The 25,261-nt window shown below is 30.7% G+C and overlaps 1 protein-coding gene across 1 annotated transcript in view; it reads left to right on the forward strand.

The window, feature by feature from the left end:
• The window catches only part of NBEA (neurobeachin), a 512,054-nt gene that overhangs the window by 293,830 nt on the left and 192,963 nt on the right, over positions 1-25,261 (forward strand). The window contains exon 41 of the mRNA XM_012723168.1: positions 16,186-16,329. Coding sequence (XP_012578622.1) covers positions 16,186-16,329 — 144 coding nt within the window. The remainder of the gene's footprint in view (positions 1-16,185; positions 16,330-25,261) is intronic.

A 25,261-nucleotide genomic window follows, 5' to 3' on the forward strand; every position in this document is an offset into this window, starting at 1 on the left:
CAGTGTACTTCCTCGATCTGCCTGTTCTGCTTCCCACTCTGTCTCTGGTGAATCCTCTCACTGACCTCCACATCTCTGGCCTGTACCCCAGTTCTGTATGAATAAATAAAAATCAAAAAAAAAAAAAAAGGAAAGTGTGTTTTTAACAATAGCTTATACATACCTAGAATAATTAGATTTTTGTCATAAAATATTTAGTAAATAGACATGGTAGCTATGCCAGACTTACCCCATGGTCACAGCCAGCCAGGGTTAAAATCTTATAGAGAAAGAAAATAGTTTTACCTCCAAAAGCAGTTCTAGAACCTTGTACGTTTATGTCAGTGGTTTTTGGAATTAAGTAGGAAGAAACAAGTAAAAAATGGAGGATGTGAAGAGGGAAATACTTCCCGGAAGTACTTCCTGGAGTGATCTGTATGTAGAAGTAGAAGGAAGGATTACAAACTTATTTTGTCTTCTAAACTGTGTTCTAACCTACTATAAACTGTCTTCTGAAGAAATAAGTAAATGTCAGTATTACCAAGACTCCATTCAGTAAAAAGATGTTTGAAAAATTAATTCAAAACATATTTTGTATATTTTAAAGAAACCTTTTTTATCCACAGATTACCAGACCATTCATATAAAAGTAAAAAACAAAAAAACAGAAAAGTAACCCAGTCCATCATCTGGCTATTCTGCCTGTCATTAAATATTTAAATGTATTTGAATATCTTGAAGTCTGACACTGTAGAGGAATATCCAAATACCTGAATATTTTGTGTAAGTTTACTTTGTGTAGACCTAGATAAATTATATATTATAATGCAAACCTACAAATTTTGAGAGAACTTCCAGGACAAATTTAAATTTAATGTATTCCTTCTTTTATGTTAAACATTTACAGTATTTCAATTTAAATTCTGACTTGATAAGCATTTAAATGCAAAGGTCCTCTGCAAAGGTCAATTTTTTTTTTTAATATTCATCTACATTGTGGCAACCAAGTTGCTTTGGGAACAAAAGAATATGAGTGTAATTTTCATTATGGATAGAAATCTTTGATTGGTAGCACAGATTTTAGAATTTTTAACAAACCATACATACTGATATAATAATCTTAAGTTACTAAAATAGGAAGTTTTTCATGGCTGTCAAAACAATGCCTAGGATTTGAATACTGTTCAAATATATCTGCTTACATAGTACATTTTAAGAATATGAAACTCTATTCACATGACAGAAGTGAAACTTACTTAGCAGACATTGTTTTTTAATAAAAATATTTGAATCACTTGAATGTTTTCCCTGAAATCATTCATACATTTTAAATTAAATTATAAATGTTCATGTAGTTAGCAAAAGCATTTAGCCTTAACTTGGATTTCATGACATTCTTTTCAGGCATTTTTATCTGGAATCATAGAACAAATATGTTAACATTGCTTTCTTTTAAAGATTAAAGAATCAGGATTTCAAGGATGTAATTTCAAGGAGACATAAAGGACAACAGTTTTATTTCATATTTACTTTGAAAGCTTTCCCTTCAATTTCATTATTAAAACTTTTGGTTGACCTTTTTCAGTTGGAAAACATCCTTAACACTGATGGAGTTTTTCATGCTTCTTAACAATACTAATGAGTTGAATAATTTATGAGGTTGTCATGTGCAAAAGATTTGGTGTGATTTGATATACTTGCAGCCTCTGGTGTTGGAATGTGATTAATAAAAACCTAGGGGCATGTAATTTTTTTCCTATTTAATGTTCTAATTTTGTATGTATTGAATGTGTTATTTAGGTGTTTTCTAATAGTAAAATCTCATATAAGTGCAAATTTAATTGGTTAAAGGAATTTTATAGATCATAGCAATAGAAGAAAATAAGGAAACTATTTTAAAACTCATAAATTCATCTTCTAACCTGCAGGAAGATTTTCTTCTTCAGGGAAAATTAGCTAATAAGGAAATGATTGAAAAAGGGGGAGGGTATGTATTTTATTTCTAAGTTTGATTGTCTTTGTTGACTGTCTATTATCATTTAGGATTTTGTTCCCCTTCCATAAAGTTACAGTAGAACAGTGTTTCTTCAAAGCCTAAGACTGCAAGCTGCCCAATATTTGTGATCAAAGACTTAATCTTAAATAGGTCTGATCAGGCATCACAGAGCAGGGCAGGCTGCTTCAGCCTAAGGAGAAAAAAAAAAAAAAAAACAAAAACGAAAACATGGAACATAGATGACAAAGTTAATCAGTCATTTCTTTAGCAATAAATAATAAGATATGCTGAGAACTGCAAATGAGAATACCCTTAGTTTCCTCAGAGATGTGTCTGCTTAACACCTGATTTATCCAGGCTTGTGAAGCCATCAAGACATGACCTTGATGAATAAAAAGCAGCTCTGTAATGAATCTGGAATTAAATTAGTTTTGATAATATATGCATGGCTACTGTAATGTGCTACTTGTAGTTATCAAGAAAAAAGAAAAGCACTGAGAATAAAAATATTAATGCAGCTGTATAGTCATTGAAAAAGAATCATTAATATTTTACAGATTAATTTATAATCTTTGAGAAAATTTTGGTTTTTTTTAACCTAACAAACTGTTGTTTATATTATGTAAGGGCTCTTGCAAACATTATTGTTGTTAATTGATAACTCCATTTTAATAACTGAGTCTCCATATTTCAAGAAGTAGGTAAACTGATTATGGATAAAATGATTTACTGAAAGGATTTTTTTTTTTCTTTGTGAAAAGGAGAGTAAAACATATGAGGGGGCAAGCAATCTTTCATTTTTTACCACAGTGTAACTTTTGTAAAGATTTGTTTATTTATGCATATAAGACTGGGGTACAGGCCAGAGGTGCAGGAGCATTAAGAGGATTCACCAGAGACAGAGTGGGGAGCAGAACAGGCAGATATACTGAATATACTGCTGAGGGAAGCAGTGGGCAGAACAGGAGAGGTCTGCTGCGTCATGTGGATCTCCTCCAGGGTGGGGATTGAACTCACACTGAAGCAGCCAAGGCTTTTAGCCCATTGTGCCACAAGGGAGAGCCTATGTCCACATTTCAGTTGGGCTTGTTTTTTGCTATCTTGTTGGATTAGTTCTTGGTAAACCTGACATTTTTGCCCCTTACTGACTTTTTGTGATGAATGTCTTTCTCCATTCATTAGGCTGTCTTAATTAATCTGCTAACATTTTATTTTATTCTGTAAAATATTTTAATATGAGGTTGTCCCTATTTATTTTTGCTTTTATTTCCTGTCTTAAGAGTAAAGTGTCCCAAAACATCTATATCATTGATTCATGAAACATATTGACAGTGTTTTCTTCCATGTATTTCATCACATAAATTCTATATCTAAGCCTTTTTTAACAGGTTAATCAATTTTGAACCCTTTTTTTGTGTGCATGAAATAAATTAGAAAATTATCCAAGTTTTTTCTTTTACATGTAGCTGGCCAGTTTTCACAGCAACTTTAGTTAAAGACCCTTCTTCTAATTGTATGGTTGTACCTTATTTGTCACAAATTAATTATTAATATATGCTTGGAATTATGTCTAGGCTTTCAAATTTGTTTCATTGACCCTTTTGTCTGCTTTTATTACAATACCATGTTGTTTAAATTACTGTAGCCATATAATTTAAAATCAGGTAATATGCCTCAATTTTTCTTTCTTCTTGGGATTGCTTTAGATATCTCTGGGCTTGTATGGTCCCATAAAAAATCAAATTTTTAGTTCTTTTTTCATGATGAATATTTCGGGAATTATTTTTTTAAAGATTTATTTGTGCATACAGAACTGGGGTACAGGCCAGAGGCTCAGGGGTGGTGAGAGGCTTCACAGAGACAGAGTGGGGAGCAGAATAGGCAAATGGACGAAGTACACTGCTGAGGGGAGCAGCGGGTGGGTCAGGAGAGGTCTGCCACGCCATGTGGTCACCTCCAGGGCAGGTGGGAATCGAACTCATGCGGAGGTGGCTTTAGCTTCTTAGTGCTGTGCTTTAACCCGCTGCACCACCAGGGAGGGCCTATTTCGGGAATTTTAATGAGGATTGCACCTAATGTATACTGCCTTTCATATATTTTGACTATATTACTTCTCCCCATCCATGAACATGGACTGTTTTTCCATGTCTTTTTGTCTTGATCATATCCTTTCTTAGTGTCTTCTAATTCTCCTTGTATGAGTACTTCACCTCCTTAGTCAATTCCTACATATTTATCTATTTATTTATTTATTTATTTTACCCTACCATTTTGCTATACACATACACTGTTTATAATAGCTTTTTGGTAAGATTGTTTTAAGGTTTCCTACCTATATCAGCATAACAGATGCAAATAATGATAATTTTACATATTTTCCAGTGTGAATTCCTTTTATTTCTTGTTTCCTGATTCCTCTAGCTATACCATCTAATTCTAGGTTAAACAGAAGTGATGAGTAAGCATCCTTGCTTTGTTTCTGATCTTGAAAGGACAGCTCTGTTTTTCACCATTAAGTTTAGTATTTGTGATATATTGCCTTTATTAAGTTGATATAGATTCCTTCTGTTCCCATCTTGCTATGATTGTTTTTCATAAAGCTGTGTTTTATTAAATGCTTTCTCAGCATCTATTGATTCTTTTTATCTGAGAAGATTAGACATTTAGCAGGTGAGATTTGGAGGTAATAATAGGACTTACTAAAGCATGGGGTATAAAAAGGTCTGACTTACAGCTTTGAATGGCCTCACTTGGTATCAAGTTTGTTTCTTTGTACAAAGATTTCAGAAAATTATTTTATATAGTCCACGAAACAGAAAAAGCAGTTGAGGGCAGGAATTACAGCTTCTGTCTATTCACTTGTACATCCATATTAATAAAACTATGCAGTTACTTGTTTGCCATATTTATTTATTTGATGATACATTTCAAGGTATACAAAATATTTTAACCACATCCATTCACTAATTTTGTTACTGGCATTAAAAGATGAGATTTCTATGGAATAGGTTTCTTAGTATGCTATTTCCTACTTCTAAAATATTTTTTTTGTTTGTACATTATTTCTGCATAGAGCATTAAGGAACTAACAGAATTTTATTATGGGTAGAAACTAATGACAAAATTATATTAACTTAATGCTAGTGGCATGGACTGATAATAATCTTGTATTCTTATATACCGTTTTTCATAAATTATATGAATTATTACAGATGTGATACCATAAGTGTAAAATAATATGTATGAGATGTGTCTGTGTGTACACATAATACATATACACACACACATATTGGAGATATACCTACCTATATCTATACTCTGGAGGGTTATGTGTATGTATCTCCAGGGAATGGAAAGTGAGGTCTGTGATGATAGTATAAAGAGTTTTAAAAACATAAAGCTGAAGAGCTATATTTATATTTAGAGCTATATTGTGAAAGTAGTACTTAATAGACTGAGTTACTAAAGGATTTTTAGTTGAGGAAAAAAAAACAGGACATAGAAATTAAGTGGTAGACAGAACAAAAACTGCATTCTGAATCTTCCTTTTTACTGTACAATGTGTTATATGCAATATGCAGTAGATACATTTGGGATTTTTTAATTGAGTTATTATTTGCATATTACCATCAGGTATTACCATAGTAGTGCACTCACAACCAAATAGCCCATAGTCCACTGTGTTTCCTTCCCTCTTTAGTTTTACCCCTGCCCACCCTTGGTGTTTCAGTTCTATAGTCAACTATTAAGGGTTATTTTTTAAGCTTGTCTTTGTATGACTCTTAAATTTGTAATTTATATTCCACACTTTGGAGACACTGCCCAGTATTTATTTTTTTCCTTCTGATTTATTTTAGTTAGCTTAATCCCTTCCAGCTCTATCTGTGCTGCCACAAATTACATGAGCTTATCTTTTTTGATCACTGAGTAGTATTCCATTGTGTATATATACCACATCATCTTGATTCATTTATATGTTCTGGGGCACTTAGTTTTTTTTCTATAGCTTGTTATAGTAAATGGTGCTGCAATAAATATTACTCTAATAATAAATGAGGATGAACATTTTTTCATGGATAAAAGACTTGCAATCTAAATTTCTTTGGAGAACTGTCTATTTCATTCTTCTGCCCATATTTGGATTGAGTTATTTGTTTTGTTTTTGTAGAATCTAATTAGTTCTTTGTATATCTTTGATGTCAGTGCTTTGTCAGATGTATGATGTTCAAATATTTTCTCCCATGCAGAGGGTGTCTTTTTCATTTTAGCTATGGTTTATTTCACTATGTAGAAATTTTTTAGTTTGTTGTAGTCCCAGTTGTTCATGTTATTTTGTATTCCTTGCTGCTTATGTCATGAGATATTTTGCCCATGCTTTCTTCTATTTATTTTATGGTTTCAGGTTTTGCATCCAAGTCTTTTATCCATTTTGAATGGATTTTGTGTTTTGTGTGAGATTGTGATCTAGTTTCATTTTTTTTGTATGCAACTGTTCAGTTTTGCCAACATAATTTATTGAAGAAGCTATCCTTGTTCCAATGTATGTTCTTGTCTCCTTTGTCATAGATAAGCTACCTCTATATGTTTGCATTTATTTCTGGGCTCTAAATTCTCATCCATTGGTCAGTGTGTCTGTTTTTGTTCCACTATGAGGCTGTTTTAATTATTATGGCTTTCTACTACTGAAATCTGGAGTGTGTGATACATCCATTCCATTTATGTATTTATTTATATTTATTCATTTATTATTTATGTCAATCTTGATTTTGCTACCTAGGGTCTTCTGTGATTCCATATGAATTTCAGTAGTGTTAACTCCAGTTCTTTGAAAAATGCCATTTTTTTTTTTGAGATTAAGTTGAATCTGTATATTAGTTTGGGTTGGATGACCATTTTGATGATATTGAGTCTTCCCATTCATTAGCAGGGAATATTTTTCCATAAAGACCATTATAGAACATTTCCCCCACTTGAAGTTTACTTGTTAAATTTTCACTTATTATTGTTGGCCTACTATCTATAAAAATCTATAAAAATATTATTATTGCATAGCAATGTAGATAAACTTAGTGTCATTCACAGGGTGTGTATGTATAACATATAATTTACAATAACATTGTAAAATAATTTCCACATGCTTCAAGCAGCTGTATCAGCATTATCTTTCAACTATTCAATTTTTTATAATTAAAAATAATAATTTGTTTATAATTATTCCTTTCATGTCTGTAGACCAGTTCCTTACCTTGCCAAGACATATCTTATCCCAATTTTTCATAGATTTAAGGTAAATTTTTCCACACCAAACCTTGTAATTTTAAAAAGAAAAACCAAATATCATTCCCAGGTTGATGTCAATCACTGCCAGAGAAAATCTCCTCTCTGCCTCATTTAAGTTGCCTAGCTCATATTTTCTTTCATTTCAAGAATTACCAAAACTTTCTTCCTTCCATTTATGTTACTCATCTGCCATCTACGCCTCTCAACTTGTGATGATAGTTTTATTCCCTTTGCTCAGGTGAAAAACCTAGAAAATGCCCAAGGGTTTCAAGAACAAGGAAAAAGATCACCTATAGACACCATATAACAATAGATGTCATTACCAATTTGGTGTATTTATTTCAGGCTTGGTTTTTTTATAAGCATGTTTTTTCATGGTATGCAAACACTTTTCTGGGTCATCATATAGTCACCAAGATGAATTTGCATTTTTTCTAGCTTTGATATTTAGAAGACTTCAACCTAGCCCATATTTCTCCACAAAGTCCACCATGTGTATTTTTTTTAATGTAATGAAATTTTACTTAAAATATTTCAAAGTCATCCTAACTTTATGGCTAAGCAAAATGCTGCCAAATAATACCTAATCTAAAATGCAGAGAGTCTGTATTTATCATCATGTATATTTTTAATATGCTTTTCAAATTCCCTTTAAAAAGCATAGAATGCAGTTTTCTGTAATACATTCACTCCATTAAGAATTTTATTAAGCTAGCATTTCATATTTATATAGTGCAACACTTAAATTCAATAATATTTCTTTCACCTTTTTAATTGCATTTTTTTATGTTTTAAAATGCTGTTTATGAATATCCCTTTTGTTGGTCAGCTCTAAAAAATATTGCTTACATATGAATATTTTGAATTAGGAATAAATGAAATTCCATTTCTGCTGTCAGAACCAAATTGTAAAAATGCATTGCATGTCTTTGAAAATCAGTATACTCTATTAGCAGGCCTGTCAATATAAAAAGTGCATTCCATTTCCACCTCTTGCTCTAATAACCTTTCCTGTGTTACTTTGAGGCAGTTCACATAATCAAAGTATATTGTCAGCTTACTGGAGCTGGGGAAGCATGAAATGAAAATCACGTTAATATTGATCCAATTCTCTTACTTGCAAGTGTCCTTGATGTCCTTTCCCACTCAGCAATAACTGTTGATGTTAGGTAGCCATTTTCTTTCTTTTTTTTTTTTCTTATATTCTAGCAAATCATTCACAAGCATAACTAATCTGAATAAGAATTTACCACTTAGAGTAATTTCTGTGAAAATTTCATCTTAATTAATGCCCATATTGCTGATTCAACATTTTTACTACACCGCTACAATATCTTCCTAAAGCTTTACAGAGAATATTCTGCTACAAATATAATATTTATGTCTAGTCAAGGAAGGTCTATATAGTCTCCTTGTTAAAAATGCAAAGAATAGTTTAGTATTGATGTGTTAACATTGACTATAATAAACATCAATTATTGGTTGAAATATCACTGTTTCTGAATCAAGTTCAGAATATAAACACAAACCTTGTATCTTGTGTTTTTAATTTTATATTGTTATAGATAATTGATATTTTGGATTATTCAGTATATGCCCTGTCAACAAAAATGAATTAAAGTATAACCATTTTAAAATCCAATGCATTTAGACCAAAAAAAAAAATAAAACTAAAAAGGAAGAAATTTGATATCTAAACTATACAGAATTATATCTGTGCCCATTAAATTTGGCCATTAGCTGCTCAGATTGTTACTTAAAGTGTGTTTGAAACTAATAGAAACTGTATTTGATAAAATATTATTTCATTTATGGAAATAATTGTCTTAAGAAAATGATTTTATCCTAGTAAAGTGAAGCTCCTGACTCAGTATCAAATACAAAGAGGGGGAAAAGTATTTGAGATTTCCAATCATTCTTTCTAATAGACTTTATTTTCACTATTTTACCATTCATATTTTTCCACCATAGAGTCTGATCTCAGAAAATAAACATTCTGCTTTTTACAGATGAATGTTTTTAGTCTCTAGTCTTCCATTGGTCTTTGATTTTGTATTATCCTCATTTATAAATCTTAAGAAAGGAAATACTAAGTTATAGGAAAAACACATTCATTGATAATTTTGAATTTAATTTTTTTGTACATACCCACTTCATTTTACTTTCTATTGTATTATTTACCTTACTTTCAATACATTATATCATTCTTCATTTTTGTACAATGTATGCTTTGTCTCAGTTGTAACCCCTGTAGACTTCCCACTGCCAATTCACCCATGACCCATCACCATAGTCCCAAATTTAACTATTTTACAAAAAATACTTAACCTGTTAGTATACTCTATGTACATATCTAAAACTTTTTATCTCCCATTAAGATTAGCATAAAATCTTAGTATACTCTATGTACATATCTAAAACTTTTTATCTCCCATTAAGATTAGCATAAAATATTTTGCACCACAGGTGTCTCTATATACTAAAGATTTTTTTTATATTTTTAAAAATATCAAAATTGTAACTTCTCAGGATTGATTAACATATATATATGTATATATATACACATATATACATATATATGCCGTGTATATATATTTGACGTGTGTGTATATGTGTATATATATATATATATATTATATAGGGTATATATCATTACATGAGATCATGTTAGCGTAGCTAATGTAATTAGTTAATATACATATTTTTTAAAAGTCTTTTCCTCTTAGTGGAAATTAAATGAGAATTTCAAGTACTAAAAGCACTGTCTGTAAATATATTTGTTACTGATTTCAACTTTATGAAAAAATTATTTTTTAAATCTTCCAAAGTATTCTTATGTCATTATTTTTCTTAAAGTAGTTAGGTTTAGAAATTGTTGCATTGTATTTATCTTACATAGGAGAACATATCTTATAAGCTAAAACTACTGTGAAATGGCATATACTGAAAAGAATTTCTCCTTCAAAAAAGAATGCTACCTTATGAAACTGATTCCCAATGTTTAAGAAACATTGGCATTTCCTGACTTTGGTAAAATTAAAATTAGTCTTATATTTCCATTTTTCCTCTCTCCTTCCAATGGCAGAAGAGAAGTGGTTATTAAATATATAATTATCTAAAACAAATACCAGCATCAGCTTTGTTGCAAAGTTCTTTTCCTTAAAATATTTATCCAAGATATTAAGAATATCTGTATTCTTAAGATAACCTATATATAAAATTTAAGCACATGTCAAATATGCATGTGTGTACATAATTTTGTTTACTAATATAGCTAAATAAATTGTATGGTTATTGGGAAGAAGTGATTTTTAAGCTGATTATCTTCCATTCAAGTTTACATGTACTCAGGGCACCTGTGTATACACTATCCTCTCCATTTCAGGGAATGCCCAATCTAGTGGAACAGTTGAAGAGTTATATTCTCTTACAATGCATATTAACCATGTAAGATGGAGGAAGATAATAAATCCCAACAAAATGAAAGGAAACCATCATTTGTTGAATGCCATTTGATGGTTAGGCTTTGTGATACGATCCTAGATACCTGCATTATCTTAGCTGAATTTTATAATCCTCCTATCATCCTGTTCTTTTTACCTCCTTTATATCAATCTTATAAGCAGTAAGGCATTTCCTTGTTGTTCACTTTTAAATTATGTACTCAGTAAACTTTTTTGTCAACATAATTTATTTTACTAACATTTTAGTATTTTTGTATTCATATTAAACAGTATGCATGCATTTCATAATATTTTAACATATATTGTCTCATTTTAATATAGCAAAAATGCTGTGAGAATTAGGTTAGTAAATAGTTTCTCTCTGATAGGCTTGAGACTAAAATTAAGAAGTTGGTCTATACTTTTGCCAGTATGTTCATAATGAATGTTTACAGGAAAAATAAAGTTAAGAATTAAAGATCACATAGTCCAACGTAAAGGGCATCAAGATAAAAATAACAATAGGAATTTAACTGATTAAAGATGTAAAGGGCATCAAGATAAAAATAACAATATAATATGGAAATTATATTTATGTTCTTACATACTTAGCAAACATGTATGGATAGTCACATTGTTTAACAACAACACATTGGAAATAAGTCTAATAAGATAATCCCAAAAGATTCCAGGAAAACCTCAAAAACAATGATTGTAGCATATTATATATATATATATATGTATATATATATATATATACATATATATATAATTTGTATATATATACATATATATATAAGATACAAAAATTATATAGAGAAGGGAGTAAACAACAGAGTCTTGAAGGACAAAGCAAGTAAGAAATAACCATGTAAAAATATGTCAGACTTAAAGTTTTGACACAATTGGGCATGTCTGAGAACAGAAGTGTTCAACTCTTGAGGATATGAAGTGTAAAATTGTGAGGTTAAATAAAGTGCCAAATTATGAGTCATTGACCATATATTAAAAATATAAAGATCAAATAATATTGAAAATGTTTATTTTTACATATTTTCACAGTAACATGTAGATGCTTTGATATAATTTTATACATAAAAATTTTTTGATAAATGACAAATTCAAGTTATATTATCATACTTAATGCAAAGCAGGTAAAACTGGTAAGAAATTAATGCTATCTAAAATTGCTTTGTAAGGGGTTTGTATCTCTGTGCATTAGCCACACATATATGATCTGTTACATATATTGTAAATTACTTTCTTCTTTACTAATATGTTTTAGCTTGACTACAAAAAACTTCATGAACAGAAACAAAGTAACATGTTGCTTATTTTTTACATCGTTTATATTTATAAATACAAAAAGACCTCAGGGCAAATAAAATAATTTCTTTGCCTTGACTGTTCAGAACTTCTGGATCACCATATTAGCTAAATATATTAAGTTAATATCTCCAATTAGTAATTTTTTCATTTTAACTTGTATTTATTTAAAATAGAGGTCAAATTATTTTAAATAATTAATAATGCAATCATAGGAATAACACTAGGCTATAATAACAATATTAATACTAGGCTATAATAATGGTACAAGAAACATTTTAGTTCCTTTCTTCTTCAGTTTTAAAATAGACTTTGTTTCTCATGGAAATTAATGGAACTATTAATGGAAAAGGAACATTATCTATTTGAATTTGTATTAGATGATATTTTCACATACAGATCTTCAAGCTTATATTTTTACTAAGGAATCTAATGCGTAAGAAATGCTTTCTTGTGTTTGTTCTTTGTAACATAGTATGAAAAATTTAATTTTAGGCTTACCTTGATTAGTATTATTTGATGGCATTTTAAAAATTCTGAATCCTTTTAAATTTTATGGCATTTTCATCTTTTTTTTTTTTTAGAAAGTAAACTGTACAACTTTATACATAATTCACATTTTCTGATCTTGGGCATTCTGGTGGTTTGTGGTTTTCACTTGTTAATTTCTTGATGAATGGCTAAAGAGGCCAAGAAGTGCACTCAGTCCAACATGTCTTCTGAAGATAGATGATCTCAAATAAATTCCCTTCCCAATCAGATTTTGATTTGTTAGGTGTTAAACCAATTCTTTCTAAGGACAGTGTTTATAAGCCTTGTAATGAGACAGCCCTTAGAGACCTTACCTCCTTTTGCCTGTAATTTTGATGAATGAAGCTCTAATTCATAAAAGATATTGTGATTGAAAAGCACCTTGGATCTTGTACACTTTAATTTAGATAAATGTTTGGTTCAGTACTATAAAATCAGGAAGTTTACTGAGCTGCAAACTGATAGCACTTCAACAGGGATGATAAGTTCAATGTGTTTCTATAAATTAGTTTATCATGTATCTCTTAAAAACATAATTGTTTTACTGCTTTAATAAAAGAATGGATAAAATTGAAAGCTACTATGTATATCAGAGCTTACCTTTTATATTTTATTAACTGGTAGATTATAATTTAAATATCACAGTAACATAAAGCTATTTTTTTGTAAATGACTACAATTATACAGGGCTGTGATACAAAAAAATATACTTTATTAGTTTGACTCATATTTGAAGGTCTGTATTACTAGTTCGTGTAAATAGATAGCTTCCCTTTTATGTAAACACATAGAGTCTCCATTCGTCCCCAAAGAGAAGGAACATTACCAGGGCTGTCTGGGATAGCTTGAGATCTTCAGCTTAAGAAGTATTCATTGGTCACTTTTTGTCTCTGTTTATTCATTTAATCAGCATTTATTTATAACAGCAGGTTTCTAATCACCCAGGAGCTTCCAGGCTATGAGCCAATAAAAAAAACACAATAATTATAATGCCCACAGCTTCTGTACAAGCTGGATTTATGAAATGTGGAAGCCTAAAGGGAGGAAAATACAAATCTACCTTAAGAAAGCAGAGACAAAACCATGGGGTGGGTAGACTCAAACTTCAGCTCAGCATATGTTTGTGGCATACCTGCAAAATGAAGCTCTAACTTAGTGGAGAAGACAAAACAGATAACACTATACATGTGGCTGACTTATGTGTATGCTGTGAAAGTACAGAGGAGTTGTTTAGGAAGAGCAACTTAGGGAGGTGACTTTTAAAGACAAGCAGAAATAATGACATTGATAAGTCATGCTAAGGCATTTAGATTTCATCCTATACTGTAAGCTGTGCATTCAGTGCTATTGATTGGGAAGTATTAAGGTTTAAGTAGGAAAATGTACTCAACTTGTATTTTTATAAAATTACTCTGATTAAAATTTGAAGGCTATTGTGAATAAGGGAAATAGTGAAAGTCTCTAGAACATGATAACATGAGCTAGAATAGTGGGAGTCATCTTACAGAATGAATACTTGAGTTGATTTTAAATAAGTGGGTTAATTAAAAGGTGATACAGAGAATGAAAAGATGATGTGTTTCAGGTAGGGAAAGATGGAATTAAGAAAATCCAGCAAAAGAGGTCTACAGAAATATAGATATAAAGAACTCTAGAGAGAAATCTTGGCTGGTCATCAATGGGTTTTGCCTCTTTTAATTTCTCAAATAATGTCAACTCTGAGAGCCTGAAGTTACTACCCAAGTATATATAAATATTTGTATATTTATAAGACATATAAAAATATAGCTACCCTCATAAGATTGCTGTTTTACCAGCTTTATGTCACTAATAAACAAATAAAATGAAAGTGAGGTTCTAGCACCTTCGTTAATCTGTCTTTGACCTGGTATTACAAAAATAAGAATCATCTGTTCCAATTAAAGAAGAATACACATAAACACTACTTAGTTTCCCTCACTTCCCAGGTAGCATTGATTATAAAACTGTCTCTGAAGTGTCTATCAAAATATATTTGAATAGTCCATTAGGTTATTTTTTCATTGATTTTTGACATCTTTTTCAATTGAAGTAATATTGATTTGCAGTGCTGTATATGATTCAAAGTATAGATTCATACCCTTCAGATGTATGTGACCACGCTATATCCACCACAGTCTATTTATTTTGTTAATATGTGTTTTAACCATGCTGTCTATGTATTGTTTATCCAGCAATAACAAGGATGAGAAATGGCTTTTTTTCAGCTAATGATATTCCACAAACCTATTGTGACATAACTATGTCGTCATCATGTACTTTTTACTCCTCTATGACCTAAGATAAATGTGTTGTTTTAGAAAACAAAATTCACTCTGTATATCAGACCCAAAAAAATAAAATAAAATAATGTGCAGGCTGCAAAGAAGGAAACTAACACTCTGTTTTACAATGCAGGTTTTATAGCAGGTAGATGCACTTCCAAGAAAATGGTTAAGCAAATGTCAACAATATATTAATGAACTGTTGGAAGTCCTATATTGAGCCAAGGAGAATTGGCCAATTAACTCCAGCATAGTTAACTGGAGAGAATTTTAGCCAAAGGCATGACAAGATTTAGAGAACAATTGCATGTGTGCATAATACCATAACATCCCCCTAGAACTATGAAGCAACATTATGTAGGACAAATTATTAGGCTGCCATTTTCAGAAATATCACCACACCAAATGAGATTTGAAGGTGGTTTCCTAATTAATACTATTTCTTGAAACCTGTATCCTAATACTGAATATGGAACACAGTAAATGACTTTTCTTACAAGTTGAAATTAAGCTTCGAGTAGTATGAAATAGGGGTGTGCCCTGTATAACATATATGTAATTCACTTGCATTTCAGATAATTTTCCATTTATTGTCATTGCGAAAGCATGTGTTTAGACATAAATACCAACATATGTGTTGAGCAGTCAAATCCATAAAGAATTCAAATCCATTAAATTTCTAACCCTTACATTGTTTGACATTGATCAACATGTTAATGATGGATGAAATTCCTGAATGCTTCATTACCTTACCTTATTTTTTTATGTATATATTTGGAATTTTGTATGTTAAAAAATAAAGATTTCATTAATTAGTACTGTGGGAAAGGTTTTACTCATTCCTAACTCCAATTCTCTATAGCTTCCCAGTAACAACCAGTTTTTCCTCCCTTCAACTGTGAAGGCTTGTTTTCTTCATACCTATCTACTTTTAAAAAATGATCTGACCAGTTGATTATCTAATTCTCACAAAAATATATGATTGCATAAAAGTGCAAACTTGTAGATTAGAAAACTGAGTTTGTGGTGAGGTGCAAATTATCTGTAGAAGGTGTAGTGATCTTAGAGTCTCAAGGCATGAACTATAGAATCACTTGTCTTATGTTCCTCACCAGTACATGTAACTTTCTCAGCCTGTCTCCTCATCTGTAAAGTAAGGTCATAGCACCTGCCTTTCTCACAGTAATTCAAAAGTAAAGAAGGTAAAAATTTTAATTACAATGTAATATATAAATGCAGCATATAATTACAAGAAAGTAAGAGATTTGTAATACTGAAAGCAAAATAATCACATTAACCATAATTATTATATTTTGGTTGTGATTAGGCACGGAAGAAGATGTGGTAAAATCAAAGAAGACTTTCAGAAGCCAAGCAATTGTGAATCAGAATGCTGAGACAGAACTTATGCTGGAAGGAGATGATGATGCTGTCAGTCTGCTACAGGAGAAAGAAATCGACAATCTAGCTGGTAATTTTTTTAAATATTTTTCTTCTATTTATTGCTAAATAATAAAAACCCACACAAAATTACTGAATTAAAAATCTCTTTCCTGGTTCATAAGCATGTGCCACTTTGGGAAATAATGATCAATCATGTGAATGTTAATAATTTACATCATCTTTTTTTCTGGTATCAGAAAGAGGATATTTCTGGTATTGAAAAAAAGAAATACATGTTAAGCAAATGTGTATTTTACTCAGAATAAACTAAAAGCATCTGCTTTCTTTATAAAGAAAGGAAACGTGTCATATAGGATAAATTGTTCCCTTCTAACAGCTTGAATAATTGGAGGGAAACAGAAGTATTGACTTATTGCCTCTAACATGCCAGCAATTATGAAGTGGTCACTTTGGCCAGGTGACCACTGGATTTGCTATTTCCACCATGTTTGTCACTCTTCTGAATGTTGCCTCCCATTCCTACTGTTGTTTGTTTGTTTGCCTGTCCTCACACTGTTAATCACCACTAGCAACAGTTTTCTTTACTAGCCATTCTTGGTTTCACTTTCTCCTGGTCCTGTTCTATGGTCAATTCATAGCAGCACCTGCTGTGAGCAGATGGGATGTGGTTATTTATACTGTTAGCCCATAGCATTTGAAACCAGTAGTGAGAATCTGATAAAGGTAGTTTATTTTATGATGGGCCTATATAATTTGGCACACAATTTCAGAGGGCTCACTGATCCCTGGAAGTCAGTCTGTTGAGTCAGATCCTAAATCTAAAAGCCTAAAGCTTAGCTTTAGAATCTCAAACTATAACTCAGTCTTTAATTTCATATTTCAGTCTCATACAACATTGGAGTGGAAGATGGCAAGAGAAGTAGACTTATATTCATCATTCTGTTCATAAGCTAACAGTCCTGTTTCCAAAGATATAGTGAAAATTATTTGATATGCTTTATGAAAGCCTCCACCAATGATCTCTACCAGTTAGTTTTCTCATTTTGCCAAAGAAAAGACGTTATCATTAATTCTAAAGTAAAGATGGAACATCATTCTTCCTCTTCTAGAAAATGTTCAATAAGTTTACTAACTTATTGGATAAGCTGTATATTAAGTTCTGTATCATAAAACTTTTTCTTATTTAAAAATAATTTTAATTATACGAACAGGTGCTTGTTTTGAATTCCTAAGTAAATGTTCAAGTTTTGTTTTTGTTGCTTACATGTTTTACTGAGGCTATTTGGAAATTTAAGCAAGTGAAGACCATTACTTTATTTCTTGAGAAGATTTGCTTTATTCTTTTTTTGTGCTCTTATTCTTGATCATAATGAACTAGAGAGAATTCACAAACAAAATTTCTCAGCTTCTTAACTACTGTGTTGCAATTCCTTGTTCATATACATTAACAGAAATGTTCAGCAGTTAAACAATTTATTTCAGACGTCTGATCCTTAGTGCCCACTAGAGGTAATTATGTAATACAAATTTGAACAGTCCTTTGAAGTTTGCTATAGTAAGTTCTGTCCACTTATACCAGAGGCATAATCAAATGCAAACTAATAATAATTTTATCATTACCTCCTTTATTGGTAGCTAAAGTAATGAATAGTGTTAATTTATACTCATAAAAAAAATTCCCAAAGTATGTATAAGTTAACTCATAATGCAGAATGCTTGAAATACCTTTTTAAAGATAAAGTTGAATGGCTCCTGACCACTATTCTAACTTCTGTCTTTGAGCAGATTTTTCTTTGAATACAACTGTACCTATTCATATGCACTTAGTTCTAACTCATACTCTTTTTACCAAATCTGTGTTTATTAAAAGTCCTATAAGCTGGCCCTCCCTGGTGGTGCAGTGGGTTAAAGCACTGCACTACAAAGCTTAAGCCACTTCCGCATGAGTTCGATTCCCGCCTGCCCCGAAGGAGTCCACATGGCGTGGCAGACCTCTCCTGACACACCCGCTGCTCCCCTCAGCAGTGTACTTCATTGATCTGCCTGTTCTGCTCCCCACTCTGTCTCTGGTGAATCCTCTCACCCTCCACATCTCTGTCCTATACCCCAGTTCTATATGAATAAGTAAATAAAATCTTAAAAAAAAAAAAAAGTCCTATAAGCTAACCTATATATTGATCCTCTGCCTAACTTCTAGTATCCTTTTTAAACAGCAGTCCACAAACTTTGTAAACAGTAGAAAATAAATAGGGGATAGATACTATGTAAGGAAGAAGTAAGGGTCCGGTAAGTCTGCATAACTTACAGGAATAAATAGGTTAAGTTTGTAAATGATGAGCCCTACTCATTAATATAGACTGACCAGATAGTGACAGTGTCACCTAAAAGTCATTTTTTTTGGATGTTAATAACAAATCACTATTCTTAGATTTAAAAAATCAGCTGTTAATATTGTTTCAGACAATATGAATATGCACATTTTATTGTTCTGATGAACCTTGTTAGGTAATTGTTATCTCTGTATCAGAAAATTGAAACTGTTAAAGAGTAATGTCTTTCTTATTTCTAAATTGTCATTCTAAGCAGCCTGATTCTGCTAAACTGCCCTAAGAAAACATTACCTTCATATTACCTCTAATTACAAATTAAAATCCAGTATATACAAAGATCTCTGTATAATATTTATATAATCACATATTTGGTGTCTGGAAATATTATATAATACAAAAATTACCTATTTTCCATGCAAGTTATAGGTTTATGTTTCTTAACCTAGTGATATGGCTTATACATTGTACCTTCATATTTATAGCAATAATTAGTGTTTTAGATTTTAGACTTTATATAAATGAATTCATTTTTGTAATGATAAATGTAAACCTAAACCTGTTGATAAGCATCATTAATTTTATGTTCTCACAAAACCCTGTTATGCTGACATAGGCACACAGATGTAGAGACCACACTTTATAATTTGCCAATACATGAAATGACTTAGTAGTTAAGGTATTTCAAGAGCAAAATAGGCTAATTAGATTAGAGAGCTACATGTATTGATTTAATTAAGAATAATTCTGGATTTTTGTTTAAAAAATGGCATTTGTTTCTGTGTATGATAAAGAAAAGAACCATTATAGTTATGTTTTACTAAGAATCAGTCTTTTCAGAGGGTTTTATATACAGTGACCTATTTAGCAGTTAAAATAATCCTGTGAGTTAGATAATATTATAGGCCTAGTTTTACAAATGAGGAGAGGCCAAGAGTCATAATTTGTGAAAAGTTAACTAAATAAAGTATCTTCTTCAAAATGCATACTGTATGGTTTGAACAAAAATAACAACAAATATCTTACTTAAATGTGTTTGCATATATATGTATATGTACATATATACATATATGTATGCTGCGTATATATGTCTATAAAAATTAAAAGAATCTTCTAAAGTAATATAAAGCCAAAATCCTACATTTATATTAGTCTTTATTATATTACAAGTCTATGAATATACATAATTAATTTTAGTTTTATATGGAGTCTGTAAGTGGCCCAGAATCATTCTGTTAGTCTAAATATCTAGTAAATGGAGTATTTTTAGCACAACTAAAAAATCATCACTTATAATGTTTTCCACATTTTCATTGGAATTTTCCAGTTTTACTCAAGATAAAATGTTCCACATTATTTTACAACTTTGAATGTGATATAATTCTCTGTTTCACTTTTAGTTTCCTTTCTTCCCAAGCTGTTCATCTCAAGAGGCAAGTTAAATGTGTGTGATTATTAATTACTCAACTTACTATAATCACAAATGTCTACTATTATTATATAACCCAGACATGTGTCAGTCACTTAAATAATTACTACATTAATAGCATCTAACTTAATTTATTTTAATTGCTCTTTAGTTTGTAGTTATTCATAAATTAATTAGCATCTAAGATTTCATCTGTAACTAAAAATTTTAATATACTAATTAAATGGTTACTTAACACCAAATTAGTATAATTTGATTTCAATCTAAAAATTTTTAATTTGAGACTAAGTTTAAGTTATTTCTTCAAATATTTTTAGTAAAATGTACAGCAAACTCAAATTTCTGTTAATTGAAAAGTTAATGTTTTAATTCAATTTATAATTTAGCTTTATTTCTTCTCAGAGTGATAGCTCTGTCACACATACTAAATGAAAACATAAACATTTTACTGAATAGAATTGGAATTCATAGAGTCCTTGTTTCTTTTAAATGTTAGTAATTTTTACTAATTCAGAATGATGCGTTAATGATGATAATGTTCCCTTATATCAGTATTGTAAATTTTAAAAAGTTCTCTATATGTTACATAGGTGATATATATCATTTTAAAACCACTATTTTCAGTAATACACTCATCTATTAAAGTCAGATAATTTAAAAGATTTTTCCAATCTTGCATTTATACCCGAGCATCTTTCTTTAACTAAAATATCCTTCCTACATTTCTATTTACACATTCCCCACCACTTCCTTTGAAGATTCATTTAGAACTATTTAACACAGTGTATGCATTATTCACTGGCTTATCTTGTCACTGCCCTTTAAGTTTTTTTGTAACATCTTGATTGAGATAAAATTTACCTCCCATAAAATTAGCCCGTTTAAACCACAAACTGAATATTTTCCGATAATATTCACATAGTTACACAAACATCACAGTTTTGGAACATTTTAATCACCCAACAAAAACCTCATATTCTTTGTGACCTTTAACCATGATTTTCCATTCTCCTTCCTTAACACACAAACACACAATCATACTCTATCACTAATCTACCTTCTGATTCTCTAGATTTGCCTTTTCTGTCCACTTCAAATAAACGGAATTATATAATATAGAATCTTTTATGAATACCTTCTGTCATTATATCCTTTTCATGTCAAATAATATTCCATTATGGGTATTTCACATCATGTTTATATATTCGTTGGCTGATAGCTATGTACATTGTTTCAACATCTTGCCTATTGTGGTTAATACTACTCTGAACATTAATTTTAAGTGAACATATGTTTTCATTTCTATTGGATTTATACCTGAACATATGTTTTCATTTCTATTGGATTTATACCTGGGTGTAGAATTTGGAGATCAAATAATAACTATGGTTTTGAGGAACTGTTAGACCTTTTTCCAAAGTAATTACTTACTTTCCCATCAGGAATGTACAGGGTATGATTTCTCTGAGTCCTCCCCAACACTGGTTATAATGTGTTTTTCCTATTATTGCCACCCCTTTTGACTCTATCATTTCTAAGACACTTATCTTGTAAAGCCTTTTTTATTATAGGTGTTTTTCGGTATACTTTGTGTATTTTCTATTTCAATTGTTGAGCATAGCAGCCATATCCTATATATGTTTGACTATAAAAAAAAAATTCTAACACAACTACTTGTTCTTAAAATGTTTCCATTGAAAATTTTATGTAAGTAAACTGGAGTTCTAAGATAATTACCTAATTTTTACCAAAACTTAAAAGACAAGACAAAATTTATTTTGAGCTATTGAAATGAAGCATTCTGGGGCTTTTATTACCAGACTGTCTGCTCCTACTAATTGAATTACTCAAACAATTTGTCACTTTATCACTTGACTTTCTAGGGTAAAAGATCTGAAGTTAAGATAATCTTTGTTCCCATTTCCAGATTCTACTGTTTGTGCCATATTTAACTATAATAACCTCTTAAGTTCCATTTATAAAGTCAAGGTACTGCTATGACTCTTAACTTAAAAAAAAATCACTCTATTACATTGAAAATATGGTTATGTTATTTTTAATTTTTAAAGGGCATTCTAGTATAGATAACTGTCATATCAACATAGGGAAGAAGTGTTAAACATGTGAGTTATACTATTTTGTGTGAGTATTTCAAAGCATTAGATTCATAATCCTTTACACACACACACAAACTTACAGAAATCTGAAACTAATAGAAATATGTGTTATATGCATTTAAAAATGTAGAAATAGGCAGGAGGTGTCTTAGAAATACAGACAGTGGAGGTTCTCCTAAGTAATAATCACCTTTCCTACATAATTCACTGTTAATGCCCATCATATTTCCCAAGTGTGCTTTCACTAATTTTTAATGGTCCTCTATTTTCAGACTAATTTTCTCATTGTTAATTAGTCAGAGTATTTCAAGTTCCTACAATCTTTGTTCTACTAATTCAAAATGAAAACAGATTTCAATTGATAGATAGTAAAGGGTTTCCTATCTCCCTAAATCCCTATTTGACTGTACTTACTCATTTACATATATTAAATAGTTAATAAGTATATAGCACTCTGGGACTTCAAGAAGGATAGAAAAAAAAATTCTTCAGAAGATGATTCCTATTTCTGCTATCTCTTTATAACTCAACAAGGAGGTTAAGGTGTAGAATGTGTCTACACTAATAAATGAATGTAGACAATTGATATGATTAGATGGATAATTTAGGCTTTCAAGTACTCTGATTAGAAATTTCCAGATACCAGAGGCCAATTTGTTTGTAAATAAATAGAATGCTACCTAAAAACTGGACAGGAGGATAAAACAAAATACAGAGCATATAGGAAAAGGGAAGAGCTCATTATTCCAGAAAAATTAATAAAATTAAAGGAAAAACAGGTTTCTGAAAGCTTTTTTCCCAAAAAAATGTAATTTTAAAAAATTATTAAAAAGCACAGAACAATTTGTTTATCATAGAGTAATTGAATAAGAGAATAGATACAATAGAAGAGAACAAGTCCACTGTACTGAGATACAGATAACTCTGACTCACATTATGTCTGCTTAAGCCATACTCCAAGCAATACAATTCAGTATGGTTAATGAACATTCTTTTCCTGACAAAACTGGTATTTTTAAAAGAATCCTCCATATTCATTTTTATGTAGTTTTAAGTTACAGAGTCTAACTAAAATTGAATCAACCTGATATTTGTATTTAGGGGGGGAAATGCCCTTTAAACATTCTGGAGTCTCTAAAATGCATTTTGCTCAGAATTTCCTCTTAATTTTTAAACCCATGTGTATTTCAAGGGAAATTTAATCCATATGTCCCTGACTCACTCACACTTAACTCATCAAAATGTTGTTTAGTAAAAGCTATTTGATGTTGGAAAAGCCTTATGAGTCTTTATAAGTCTTTTTTCTCTCTCTTTGAATTAGGAAGTTGCTTTGCCAGTCATAAATAGTATACCCAAAGGGTTCATGTTCAGCTTCAAACACAGAATTCACTGAGCTCTTAGAAACATTAACACATGCCCTTTCTTTAAAAAGCTGAAATATTTACATCCTAACTTAATTTTTTAAATCAGTTAAAAACTTGTAAAAGATAAAATAGAAGCCTCACCTAAAATATCTAACCTTTCTAATTTTCATTATGTTTAACAATATCTACATGACTATTTTGGAATCTGCAAATACTTTGCTTTATTTATACTTAAAACTTTTGAATTTTCTAAAATAGATGTCCACTTCAACCATGGATTGAATTTTTTTTCAATGTATAGTTTGTAAAATTTTTAAAGTCTATAAAATCTTTTAAGGGACATTTAATTGTATTATCTCCACTGTGTACATTTAAAATATAATAAAAGAACATAGTTTTAATTAGGTTTATTAGACAATGGCCATGATTCAAATCATATATAACATTCGTACATCTTTTAAGAATAAGTCATCCATTGTTTATGGCAAGTGTTTCAAAAACTACTTCAAATAAGTCTAGTTTTCCTAAAACAGTTTTTTGGTTGTCTCTTAAATAATTTTTTAGAAAGTAATTCTTCTGCAAATTGATAGTCATACAACCAATCTGAAAATTAGGGAAAGTAAATAACTAATTTATCAAGAAACCATATCTTTCCTAAATGGAGAGAACTAAACTTACATATGGCATGTTTTTTTTTAAATATGATATGAATAAAAATATTATTCACAAGCTGTGAATGTATAGGTCATCTTCTTTGTCATACTTGGGGGTAAAACATAGGTAACAAAACTGTTTTTCCTAGTACTGCACTGTGGGTGTAGCAATTTGGAGAAGACAGATGTGATGTGTTTATCATGCCACTGCCACACCTATGAATGGCCTGGTGCTCTTTTTGAAAGTCCTTGCCACTAATTTAGATATTTAGTGAAAAACTGACAAAAAAAATCTATTTTTCTTCATTTCCATAACTTGATGTTCAGAGTTAAAGTACTAATCTAAAGAAGATACTTCAACAGAATAGCACTACGGACAGGGCAATTAATTTGTAAGTAATTATTCCAGTAGAATGTTCTCCATCAGTTCACATTATCAATCCAATAGAAATAAATTTAATGCTATGGTTACCAAAGAGAAGGGGAATTTTGCTAACTAAATACTGTTAAATATATGCTCTAGGAATGATCAAAAAATGTTGCATATTTTTTGTTTTCTATTCAAAAGAGTTGTTGAAAATTCTTTTATTACTAAGACAGGTGCCTCCCTGGTAGTATAGGGGTTAAAGTTTCAGTGCCCTCAAGCTATCTGCAGCCACTGTAGCATGAATTCTATGCCTGGCCACAGAGCTAGTCTACATGGTACATTATACCTCTCCTTTCTCTCCTGCTGCTCTCCTCAGCAGTGTACTTCATTGATCTGCCTGTTCTTCTACCCATTCTGTCTCTGGTGAATCCTGTTACTCTCCCTCCCAACACACCTCTGGCCTACACCCCAATTCTTGTATTCATACATTTTTTTTTAAATCTTAAAAAAAAAAACACTAAGACATAAAGCAGATAAGTACAGCTGCAATGTTACTCCAGTTCAATTTGCATATAAAATGGAAATGCAAAGAACCAGATTATCATAGAAAACTTAAAAAATAATAAATCTTGCATGTAAGACTAAGTTGTGAGGATGGGTCTCCATTTAACAGCCACTTTTCTGAGAGAAAATATTTAAATAGATAAATAAAAATGAGTTAAGTGTAATGGGTAAATGAAGC

The sequence above is a fragment of the Condylura cristata genome, unplaced genomic scaffold (assembly GCF_000260355.1).
Source record: "Condylura cristata isolate star-nosed mole 26May11 unplaced genomic scaffold, ConCri1.0 scaffold00010, whole genome shotgun sequence".
In the NCBI taxonomy this organism is placed as follows: domain Eukaryota; kingdom Metazoa; phylum Chordata; class Mammalia; order Eulipotyphla; family Talpidae; genus Condylura; species Condylura cristata.